At 53.8% G+C, this 12,385-nt stretch overlaps 1 protein-coding gene across 1 annotated transcript in view; it reads left to right on the top strand.

Annotated features, from left to right (window-relative positions):
- The window catches only part of ZC3H12D (zinc finger CCCH-type containing 12D), a 33,327-nt gene extending 22,655 nt beyond the window's left edge, over positions 1-10,672 (top strand). The window contains exons 3-6 of the mRNA XM_079939712.1: positions 356-495; positions 5,251-5,485; positions 8,560-8,666; positions 9,875-10,672. Coding sequence (XP_079795838.1) covers positions 356-495; positions 5,251-5,485; positions 8,560-8,666; positions 9,875-10,575 — 1,183 coding nt within the window. The 3' untranslated portion in view covers positions 10,576-10,672. The remainder of the gene's footprint in view (positions 1-355; positions 496-5,250; positions 5,486-8,559; positions 8,667-9,874) is intronic.
- The last annotated feature ends 1,713 nt before the right edge of the window (positions 10,673-12,385 follow it).

Genomic DNA, 12,385 nt, shown 5'->3' with positions numbered 1-12,385 from the left:
ACCGGGGCACGAACCTGTGTCCCCTGCATCGGCAGGTGGACTCTCAACCACTGCGCCACCAGGGAAGCCCTGACAACCCTCTCTTGATCCATATTAGCTTCAGTTAATAAGAGGATCTTGTCTATTAATCCTTGGAATGCACCCTCCTTGGAGCCGGAGACCCTCTACATATTATCACAAGCTAATTGGTTCCAATTAAGGGACATATTTTGTGCAAAGAATGACCTATTTTCAAAATGCAGATTTGCCTGATTCCCTTTGATTATGAGACTATGATCCAGGCTATTCCCAGGAAAAGTCACTCTTGAGGAACCCTTCCTGTTTCTCTGCAGATGTCTTTGTTTTCTCATTGTAGTCATGGAAATAAAGAAGCCTTCTCTTGCCGGGGAATCCAGCTGGCTGTGGACTGGTTCAGGGACAGAGGACACACCTACATCAAAGTTTTTGTCCCCTCCTGGAGGAAAGAACCACCAAGATCTGATACCCCGATTAGAGGTATGCTGGAGCAGGTACATTCTCAAGAGGGACTATACACCTTTCCTCCACAGTACTCCTGAAAATCACAGTCAGTTATCTGCTTACCGCTTGTTTGATGATGTCTGTCTTCCTCACTGGACTATAAGCTCCATGAAAGCACTGACCATGAGTGTGCCCTGCCGGAGCCCCGTCACCTAGCGTAACAGCTGGCATATAGCAGGTGCCCAATAAATAGTTGTTGATAGATAAATGAACAAAGTATTTACTCTTTTAGTGTGAAAGATTAAGTTCCAAAAATAATAGAATCTTATAACTTTTAACACTGCAGAAAGATTGGGTCTGCATCCCACCCCTAGTAGAATACAGACACTGAAAGAGGCATCTGTTTGGTCCAGTGAGATTTATTAACTGAATATCTAGTTCAATCTCTTCATTTAAAAAAAAAAAACAAAGGGAAACGAGACCCAGGGAATTCTTTATTTTTAATTCTTATATCAGCTAGGAATATTTTCAGCTACAAATAATAGAACAGGTGGTTTAAATAAACAGGGTTTTTTGTTTGTTTGACTTTCTTATAAGAAGTCACATGCTGAGCCACTGCTGGTATCATGTCAGCCAAGTCCGCAATGTTGGGACCGACCTCTTCGTGATCCTGGCAGGTTTCATTGACTTCTTCTTCCAGCCTTTTAACCAAAACTTGCTGGTTTTGTTTTCAGTTCTGTCAGTGGTTACCAGTTGCTTCTTCTTCTCTTTCGGATTCTGTTTTTTAAGTAAAACGCTATTCTTGTTTTACAGATACGGTATCTTCTTGACTATTTCTATACTAATACAGACTTTAAAAAAGTTCTCTGAAGTTCCATGAATCTTATTTATTTTTTCTGGGGTCAGTTCTGTTTGTTCATCTCTCTCTTTCTCTCTCTTTGTGCTGTTAAATCTTCTTCTCAAAAGTCTGGTGATCCTTTGCTTGTCAGTGTTTACTTGTGAAAAAAGAACCAGATTGGTTAAAAACATACCTGTGCAGTTGCCATGGGCTTCCTCTCCTGGTATTTGGATCTTTCCCTAAAAGGTAGGACTGACCATTGAATGTGCTGAGCAGGAGAGTTCACTTCAGCACACCCTGCGCAGAGCAGGCAGGCAGCTGGACGCCTCTGCCCACCACACATTCCAGTGCCACGAGGATGATGGTCTTACTTTAGGAGGTCAAAGGCCACATGGGAACCTCCTCCTTCCTAGTTATATCTTCACTTTCCATACAGTGATAGGGACCAGAAAGGGTGGATGCAGCTGCCCCATGGTAGCCTTTCAGTTAATAATCCGACTTCTGCTGACTCGCCACTCCTGCTGGAGAGCGCTGGGACTTTGCAGGGAACGGGCTCTACCTCCTCTTCAGCCTCCATGCACATCTGGGCTGTGGTTCCCTTTGTACTGTAGGATCAATATGATCCTACCTGCTTTCTTTCTTTCTTTCTTTCTTTCTTTTTTTTTTGCCGCGTGGCATGTGGGATCTTAGTTCACTGACCAGGGATCAAACCCAAACCCCCTGCATTGGAAGCATGGAGTCTTAACCACTGGACCGCCAGGGAAGTCTCTGATCCTACCTGCTTTCTGTCTTCCTAAAATTTGTCAAAATCCTGGGTTTGCTGCTGTCCCCAAGCCCATTTTTAATGTGCTTATGGATTCCCTACCCCTTCTGTACTGCTTCCCTTCTCTTTCAGTGGGATTATGAGAAGGAGGGGGGATGAACACTTGTGTTCATCATGGACCAGTTGTCCCAGATTATTCTTTATGGTCTGAACACTGAGAATGGTGTCTTTCAACAGCTGTGCAATATTGTGCAATATATATTGTGCGATACATAATGGATAAAGAGTAGGGAATTCACTTTGGGGTAGGGAAGAATTTTTAAACAAGCCACAACAAATGCAGAGAGACAGCGGAAAGAGTCATAAATTTGCCTACATTACAATAAAAGCTTCCGTTCATTAGCAAATACCACAAAAACAAGAAAATGAAAAGACAAGCCTCAACCTGGGAGAGGCCATATATCACATATCCCTGATGAAGGATTCCTGTTGGAATCTATAGGGAACTTATCCAAACTAATAAGACCAAGACAAAGGACAAATATATAGAAAAATGTGCTAAGGCATGAATAGGCCTTTGACAGAAGAGAAAACACAAACGGCCAATAAACATATGAAGCGATGCTCAGTTGTATTAGTAACCAGAGAAATGCAAAATAAAATCACAGCAAGAGGCCACGTTTCACCCACCAGACTGGGAAAAATTTGAAAAACCTGCAAATGCCAAGTGCTGGCAAGGTTGCCTTAGACGCTGTGTTGGGTAGTAACTTGATATAACTACTTTGGAAAATAACGCAGCGTTACCTTGTAAAGTGCCTTTCCCTACAACTCAGCAATATCACTCCTTAAGACAGACCCTAGAGGAACCCTTGTCCTTCTGTACCAGGAGACTTCTGTGCAAAACTGACAGTCATGACATGGCCAGACCTCAGGCACACAATGTTCAATGAGGAAAGAAGTCGCCCAAGAATATGTGCGAGGTGATTCCATTTGTGTGAAGTCTGGAGGCTCATAATCACATTGGAAATTGTCCTTTTGAAGGGTACATAGATATGCATTTAAAAAAATAAAAGCAAGGGAATTATAAACACAAAGTTCTCAAAACTGGGTTATCTTAAAGGGAGTGGAGGGAGATGCAAACTTCGAGGGGCAATGGGGACTTCAAAGCACAGGCCGTGTTCTATTTCTCAAAGGGAGTACCACACACCTGGCATTTAACTAATGAATTGTAGTTTTAAATTGAAGTATAATTGACTTACAGTATTGTATTAATTTCAGATGTACAACATAGTGATTCTGTTGCAGGAAAAATGGGGCACAAGAGGATAGTCATGTCTGAGGTCTTGTGTGAGTCCTTGGGACAGACGACCAAGTGAGGGTCCTTGGCTTTGGGCAGGAAAGAATTCTAGAGTGAACCATAGTAAAGTGAAAGCAGGTTTATTTAGAGAGCTACACACTCCATAGACAGAGTGTGGGCCATCTCAGAGGGTGAGAGCCGGCCCTGCGATATGAGTGGTTAGTTTTTATGGGCTGGGCTAACGCGTGGGGGGAATATTCTAACTGTCTTGGAGAAGGGGCAGGGGATTCTAGGAATTGGGGCACCCCTACTTTTTGGCCTTTTATGGCTAGCCTTGAAACTGTCGTGGTGCCTGTCATAGCGTCATTTACTTAATGCATTACAATAAGGGTATAATGAGGCTCAAGGTCTAGGGAAGTCTAATCTTCTGCCATGTTGCGCCTAGTAGGTTCTAACCAGTTTTTGTTGCATCCCGTTCTTCTTAATGGTTGTGTCATTCTTTCAATAGTTGTGTCCTTCCACCTTCCTTCCTGTCTCAATTCGATATTTTTATACATTACAAAATGATCAGGGCTTCCCTGGTGGCGCAGTGGTTGAGAGTCCGCCTGCCGATGCAGGGGACGCGGGTTCGTGACCCGGTCCGGGAGGATCCCACGTGCCGCGGAGCAGCTGGGCCGGTGAGCCATGGCCGCTGAGCTTGCGCGTCCGGAGCCTGTGCTCCGCAACGGGAGAGGCCACAACAGTGAGAGGCCCGCGTACCGCAAAAAAAAAAAAAAAAAAAAAAAAAGATCACCACACACACGGCATTGAAAAGAAATTATTCTTTGTACCATACATGCATTATGCACTTTTGAAAAGTCTGGGAACCATGTCATATAGGGAAGGACTGAGACATGGGGGACGAATATGCTAATCATCTTCCACATGCGGAGTAACTGTTTCGTGTGGAAGGGATTTCTTTTGTCTCCGAAGGCAAAACTAAGATCAAAGAGTAGGCCGTCCAGAGATGCGGATTTTAGCTCCTGCTAAGAGACCTTGTAACGTCTGCAGCTCCCGGGACACACTCCCTCCTCCCTGGCTTCTTGGGGGCTCGCCCCACATGCGCTGGTCCAGTCGTCCCACAGATGCTGGGAGGCAGGTGCAGGAGTCATCCTCCTCATCTTATAAGTGCAAAACCTGATGTTCAGAGAGGGGTGAAAAACCCGAGAGCTGGAGCTAAGAGCGGAATGTAAGCTGCAGATTCCTAATCCCGGCCTCTCTGCGTGACATTCTTGTGTCCCTCAGAGCTGTCAGTTGCGGGCTGCTCCGTCCTGAAGGTGTCCCAGCAGACTCCTGTGTCATGGGAGAGGGGGCAGTGGTTCTCCGCTAAGGGCCCCGGCAGCACTCTTCCAGGTGGATGCAGGGCTCCTGGTAATTCCTAGGTGCCGGGATGCTAGTTAAAATAGGAATGTCTTTCTCCAGAAGAAGGCCTCTGTGTCTACCGTGGGAGGGGCACGGGGCAGGTAACCATCACAACGACAAGAGCTGTGGCTTCACTCTTCCTTCCAAAGTGTGTCTCCCTGGCTGGGCACCATCCTCAGGGCTCCCGTCACGACGCAGGCAGGACAGAAGCCAAAAGCCCACTTGACCTCAGGCTGCTGGCAAATTCCTCTCGAGACCTCCCTGCTCTTCGCCTGCTAGGCTGGGCCATAGGGGAGAGGGCGAGGGGGGAGAGGGGGGAGGGGTCTAGGGGAAGGGGGAGTAGGGGGAGGGAGGCGGGGACGGGTGGGAGGGGCGAGCTGATCAGAGAGGAGCCCTGAGCTGCCGGAGCCGCTCCGGAGTTTAGGACGGCTCTGGGGGTGGAGAGCCCCTCCGAGAAAGCGCCTCATGCGGTCCCCGCCCTGTGGCCCCCAGAGCAGCACGTGCTGGAGGAGCTGGAGAGGCAGGCGGTGCTGGTGTACACGCCGTCCCGCAAGGTGAGCGGCAAGCGCGTGGTCTGCTACGACGACCGCTACATCGTGAAGGTGGCCTACGAGCAGGACGGGGTCATCGTCTCCAACGACAACTACCGCGACCTGCAGAGCGAGAACCCCGAGTGGAAGTGGTTCATCGAGCAGAGGCTGCTCATGTTCTCCTTCGTCAACGACCGGTGCGTGTGGCCCGTGGGGTCCCGGGGCGGGTAGGGGGCGGGGCGGTGACAAGGGCCCCCGCGGGGCTTAGTCACGGGCTCAGAACCCCCTGCCCCGGGCCGCCCGCGCCCCTTCCCCGCCGTACATCTCTCTGTTGGCCCTCTCTGCCTCCTCTCTTTCGTGACCAGATTTCCCCCACGGGGCTGTCTTGTCCCAAGTGTCCTGTGACCTTTCTGTTCCCACGCCCACATCCAGCTGAGCCAGCACCCAGTTGCCTGACGCATGGCCTTGGGGGGACCGTTCTTTTTTTTTTATTTTTGAAGAATTTAACATTTCAAATAAGAGCACTGGAACTGTCATCATGGGGTGAATCTGAACTTTGTTGCACTCCCTTTCACTTCTTTTATGCTTCTGTTTTTTTCAAAGTTTTGAATTCCGGATGGGAGTGGGCACCATCACCTTTTCTTCGGGGCTGTAAAGATCTTGGAACCGTCTCTGTCTTAATACGTCTTGGTTGACACTTTCAAGAGAATCTGGTTGGTTCATCTGTCCCCTAGGGTGTTTCTCCTGGGTCAGGTCCCCCCTGGACCAACCAGCTACAGCGAAGGGAGGACGAAGTCAGGGTCACAAAGCACAGACCAGTTAGCAGGTGCTGGGTGACCAGTTAGCAGGTGCTGGGTGAGTCCCTAGACGGGGCTGAGGTGGGCAGGGTGTGATGGCTGGTCCACAAAGCACAGACCAGTTAGCAAGTGCTGGGTGAGCCCCTAGACGGAGCTGAGGTGGGCAGGGTGTGATGGCTGGTCCACAAAGCACAGACCAGTTAGCAGGTGCTGGGTGAGCCCCTAGACCGGGCTGAGGTGGGCAGGGTGTGATGGCTGGTCCACTGCAGGTGTCCTGGGGCATGCTGAAGAGCCTGGCAAGGTGGGCGTGGCCACAGGGTGGGACAGGATGGGAGGGCACAGCAGGCTGGGACGTCACTCCCATTCCGATTTCTGTTCCAGGCATGGTAGCTCGGTCCTCATTCTGGGCTCTCTCACTGGCTTGTAGGAATGTGGTTTGGGACAAGCTCCCCAACTCCGTGAGGGCAGGGACTATATGTGTCTTATGTGCCACAGCTCCAGCCAGCCTGGCGCATCATGGGCACCCAGTGACTAGTTGTAGATTACTGAGTGAGTGAGTGTAAATGGCTGCAGCCCTTGGGTAGGGAAGATGGGGAGACAGAGGCCACGTGGCCGCTATATCAGGCCACCTGCACACGGCAGACCAGCTCCTGACCTGGAGCCTGCGGGGCTGTGTGTGTGGTGGAAAGGGCTAGGGCTCTGGAAGCAGCAGATGAGGTTTCAAACTGAGGTTCTGCCACTTACTGGCTGTGTGTGGTGAGGAAAGCTCTCAACCTCCCTGGGCTGAATGTTCTTCACCTTGAATCATCTGCCCTTGGATTAGTCACACTTACCTCTGAGACGGTCGTGAGGACCAGAGAGGACTGTATGTACCCCTGGTGGTAGCGGTTATTCTCAGGCCAGGCCAGGACATGTGCCTCCAGGGCGTACCCACAGCCAAGGAGGCAGAGGTACCCTCCTACGCCCCAGGGCGGACGGTCACAGCAGCTGCTCCGCAGTAGCCCCCACGGTCACTTCCACGTTCAGGAGGCTGGAGGCTTCCTCTCTCTGGCTCAGGCCCGGAGGAAGCTGGCAAGGCTGGCACCATCGGATCCCGAAAATCCTCACTGAGTTCTGGTGGATCGTGGCCGCCTCTGACCTGGTGACAGCCTGGGGTCCAGGCCAAGTCCTCTTGACACACTGGCCTCTGCTCAGGGCCTGCCCGAAGGTCCCCCGACTGCCAGAGGGCAGAGCCTGCCGCCTGCCTGTGGGCAAGGACGCTCGCCCCGTGCCCAGGGCACGTCCATAGGGCCCTCCTGGCCCAGCTCCCGGCTGTGAGGCCCGGGAAAGAGCAGGAGGTGACGCCTTTGGGAACTTTTAATAACTGCACTGGGTGGCTCCCTGGATTCTTGGTCAGGGCCCAACTCTGAGAAGCCGGCTGTGTAGCTGGGATCTGAGCCACGCAGGCTACCCGGGACCAGGGATCACCCAGCTGGGGGCCGGCCTGGGGGATGTGGTCTGCACGGTGGGACCCCAGCGTGACCCTTGACACTAAGGGGGAAAGCAGCCCGTAGCTACAAGCCCCCGATCAGAATCCACTCCCTCTCCAGTGGAACCTCTGTGTGACCTGGAAGCGCCTCCTGGGAACGACAGTATGTTCGTAGGAAAAGTGGATCGTGCTGAACCAGGGAGTTTCCCTTCTGAGGAACGTTGTTTTCCCTTTTGAGCTGCGGGCATCGAGGATGCATTCCCTTCCTCCTCAGACCAAAGCCAGGGAAGGGAAGGGGCAGGCGGGGGGCAGGGTGGTGTCAGAGAGTGACAAAGTGACCCCCGCCCATGGTTTGCAGAGGAGGGGGGAGCCTGCGCTGAGCCCTGGGGCTGCGTGTGCCGCCGCACCTGTGTGCAGGCAGCCCCCGGATCCGCTTCTTCGCTGACCCACCAGCTGGCGTTTTGAACTCTGTTAATTTTCATCCCCAACCTGAGAGGCCCAGAGCTGTGGGGGCAACACAGGAGAAATGGAGCTCCCAGGACCAGAGAGTCCCCCGGGTCCCCCGGAGGTCTCCAGCCTTCTGTTGAGGACATTGGAATGCAGCTTAGAGTCGCTTTCAGACTAGGCCCTAGTGCAGTTATGCTTCAACTTTAGTGGATAAAAATGATCTGGGAAGTTGTTAAAATGCAGATTCCTGAACAACTTGAGGTTCTGATTAAGCAGGTCTGGTGTGAAGCCCGGAGCCTGCATGTTTCCAGGAGTTGCTAAGTGATTCTGGCATTGCTGACTCAGCAGGAGAAAAACTTGGACAAGGCCCAGGGGCTGCTGTCCTGGGATCTGTCAGCGCTGTGCTCTGTGCGGGTCAGTGTTGAGGAAGGCTGTGCTGCTCTAACACGCTGTGACAACCCCTGGGTGGGAGAAAGAGTCCTGGACGGCAAGAGCCCTGGTGCTGCCCGCGGCGGGTCTCTGTGGGCCTCGCAGTCACTCCCCTGTGCTTGTCTTCCAGGTTCATGCCTCCTGATGACCCCCTGGGCCGTCGGGGACCCACCCTGAGCAACTTCCTGAGCAGGAAGCCAAAGCCCCCAGAGCCGTCCTGGCAACACTGCCCCTATGGTGGGTAGCGCCCCACGCCTTGTGAGCCCTGTTCAGGTCAGAAGCGCTGGCTGGGTGGTCCGCAGCCTGGGTTCTAGCCCGGCTTCTGCCCTTAATCAGCTGTGTGACGCTGGGGAGGTAACTTACCCTCTCTGGACGGCAGGTTCCAGACAGGATTATTGTAATGGTGAACTGCCATCCTGGACCCCTGTTGCATGCAGTTTGTGAGGGCTGGATGAAGGGGCCACACACAGAGCAAAGTCATATCCAGGGAGCAGGGATGCTGTGTGCACCCCACGCTCTCCTTTCTCAGTCCCTCCCCTGGCACCTTGTGCCCACATCCTGCCCCACAGTCTCACCTAAACCCCTACCTACCCTTAGGGACTCTGGTTGGTGCGATCCATCAAGAATTAAGGATTCTCTCCCAGAGCCCTCCAGGGACACTAGCTTTCTAGCCAGCTCTTTCATTAGCTTGCTTTGGGCAAGTTATTTAATGTCTCGTTTTTTGTGCCTATAGAAGTTTAAGATGCTGTAAGTGATACTCAGAGTCATTTCTTGTTAGAATTAAGGTGATCTCACACACACACACACACACACACACACACACACGTTGAGGTGGCCCATCCTGTTCCCTTCCACTGTCAGAAGGGCCCTGGTTTGGATGATAAATTATTTGATCACCTCTGTTAAAACAGTATGTAAGGGAAGGGCAATGATTAGTACAAGGGATGTGGACAATAGGGTAAACTGAGTCAGCACTGGAGGCACAATCCTATGTCATGAGCACCCACTCCCAACACCCCACCCCACCCACCCCCCACCCCCCACCCCCCACCCCCCCGCCACTAGGTTGGCCGGATCCAGTGTCTCTGGGGAAGTGGAGGCTGAAGGTCATTGGATCCAGAGATTTGGTCTCAGTCCCTGGTCATGGGAACTTCCAGACAACAGTCCCCCTGCGCTGGGTGGGTAACACTGGGGTACCGTGTCCAGTGGAAAATACCACGAGGAGTAGGGTGCCGCACCCTCATTCGTCCTGTCTGCGCCCCAGGGCACTTCTCCCCACCTCGTCCCGCCCTAAACCTGACAAGTCTGCAGCAGGCCCGGGGGCCTTCCCGGAGGAATCTCCAACGAGAAAGGCCGCGCAGGGCGGGCACTGCCCGGACTACACCGGGCCTCCCCACCCAAGGTCTCTCACCAGGAGCCCTCTCCCCCTGCCCCGCCCCTTCCAGGCAAGAAATGCACCTACGGCATCAAGTGCAAGTTCTACCACCCGGAGAGGCCGCACCACGCGCAGCTGGCTGTGGCGGATGAGCTCCGCGCGCAAACGCTGGCCTGGCGGGGCGCGGGCGGCGAGGAGGCGCAGCGGGGGAGCGCGCGGGCGGCCGACGTGGCGACTCTCGGAGGCGTTTTCTCGCGGCTCGTCCTCAGCGACGACCCGGGGCCCCTCTGCGCGCCCCCTCGGGGCCCCGGCAGCGGCCGCGCGCCCAGGCCGCCCTGTCCCGACTGGGGGGCGTCCGGGACCGCGCCGTCCCCGCCAGTGCTGCCCGGCCTCCAGAGCCCCCGGAGCCCGCCGGGCCTACGGGGCGGATACCGCCCCGGCGCCCCGCAGAGTGACCGGCGCCCCCCGCGCCGGCAGCCCGCCGACCCGTGGGCCCTTCCTCTAGGGGCCGACTGGCTCCCGGGCCGCTCGGCCTGGGCGGGGTCGCGCTGGGATGAAGACGACCTCGGGGGGGCTTCGGGGTCCGTGCCCCAGGCTGCCGCCCCCGAGGTGGACTCGCGTGCCAGGGCACGCACCGTGCTCTGCAGCACCTTCCCGGCCCACCAGGTGGACAGCGTCATGGCCCTGTTCCCCGAGCTCTCCGACATCGCCAGGCTCATCCTCCTTATCCAGAGATTCCAGAGGTCCGGTGCGCCCGTGGGGAAGCCCTGAGAGCTCATCGAGGCTACCACATGTGCTGTCCCAGTCTTGCCTTGCGACCCCACCGGGCTGGTGGCCGTGGTCAGCCTGCATCTGGGCTGGCCCACCCGGTGGAGCCCCCTTTCCTTTAAAGATGGTCCGTCCCCTGGAGGAGGCCAGCTTCCTCACCCTCTGCGGTGCCCACGGTGGCACTTGGTGACCTTCCCTGACCACACAGGGGCTGCTGCTGGAGGTCCATGTTCTGCAGAATAAGGTTGCCTTCCATAGAGGGAGTGGTTTCTTGTGCTTGAAGACTGCAAAAGCCCACTAGGGCTCCAAGGGTTTGTCCAGAACACTCCAGGGCTGTTTGGTCCAGCTGCAACTGGGAGCCACAGGTGGGTCCCAAGATCAATTTAGTGGGTGACACCCGAAATAGAGCGGAAGAGAGACACACCCCACATAATCAGGCTAAGTGGGAAACTCTCCTTTGTTGGCCACGGGTGGGCCTGTATGCCCTTGGCAGCCATGGCCAAAGGTGGAAAACTGGTGACTGGCCTTGAATTTCATTACATCAGATCACGCTTGAAATAGGTAGTCAGTTGGCTGGTGCAGATGTTGGCATCAGGAGGTTTTCACATGAGCTCTTTCTAACCTCTTGAGGGGAACCCAGTTCTAGCCTCCACGTGTGGGCTCCACTTGTCACTCTGAGATTACGTGGCTGTGCTGGTCTGTGGGGGTGTGGCAGGGGCATCTGGCCGGGGCCCTCACACCCTTCACACACGCACACCACACACACAGGCACACGGCACACACACACACGCCCCTTGACTCAGGGCTAAGCGTCCCTGTTTTTCAGCCGTCCATCACGGCAGTTTCCAGCCCAGGCCCTATACTGGCCAAGCCTTCTGAGCTACCCCTCACAGCTGAGCCCAAGCCCTGTGAGTCAGGACTTTTGCTCAGAAACCTCTGGGGGGTTGGTCAGAGCTGGGGTGAGCCTTGGTCATGGAGGTTTCTCGCCACCTTCAACCATGGCTGTTTCTCCTAGCTAACTACTGCTTTGAATTTTGGGGGGAAGGGACCCACTCATTTGCAAAGGACAAGAGATGAGACAGTGCTGCCAGGACGCGGGCCCTGAGTCCTCCGGGGCCGTGGCATCTCTGGGTGGCGTCCACCCATTCACTCAGGGTTATGAGTCCAGCTCACAGATCTTGGCTGGTTTGTTCATGAGGAGAGTGTGAGGTACCTCCCAGTGGAAAACCAGCTCCCACCCCAGGCAAGCCTCCTGCAGACTGGCGAGCGCTCCCTATGGGCATGGCTGGCGCAGCCCAGTGCGCCCCCCGGAGAATCTGCTCCTGGCCCCTTCAGTGGGGTAAATGTTTCCTTTGGAGATACAGAGACCTTGTGTCCCCTGTGAGCCCTTTCATCTTTTTAAACCAGATTCTTAGTGCGGCTTAGGTCAGATCTCTTCCTCACCTCTTTTTTTCCCAAAGACAACACCCACAATTGTATCTTAATATTTTGGGACTGCAGTCCTGAAGAAGACCCACTCTTTCTAGGCAAACTGGATTCCCCTCATGGTGGTGTGGTTTTTTTTTTTCTTTTGACAAGACAGGCTTTATGTTAGAGCTGCTTTTGTCTCTTGGGTCTGTGTCCTGACTTGGAATCATTGCATTGCTGATTTACAGTTAGAAATGTTTAAACTGCTTCCTTTGAGGACAAGTTTGAGTTTGAGTAAGCTGTAAAGCTATTTTATTTGGTGCACTGTGATTAAGACGAGCACAAAAACAAGTGAAGAAACAGCACATTTCAATGTAATCCCCTTTGGAATTCTTTCCAAAGTCTT

The sequence above is a fragment of the Stenella coeruleoalba genome (assembly GCF_951394435.1).
Source record: "Stenella coeruleoalba genome assembly, chromosome: 12".
Classification (NCBI taxonomy): Eukaryota; Metazoa; Chordata; class Mammalia; order Artiodactyla; family Delphinidae; genus Stenella; species Stenella coeruleoalba.
This window is presented reverse-complemented; position numbering and strand designations above follow the sequence as displayed.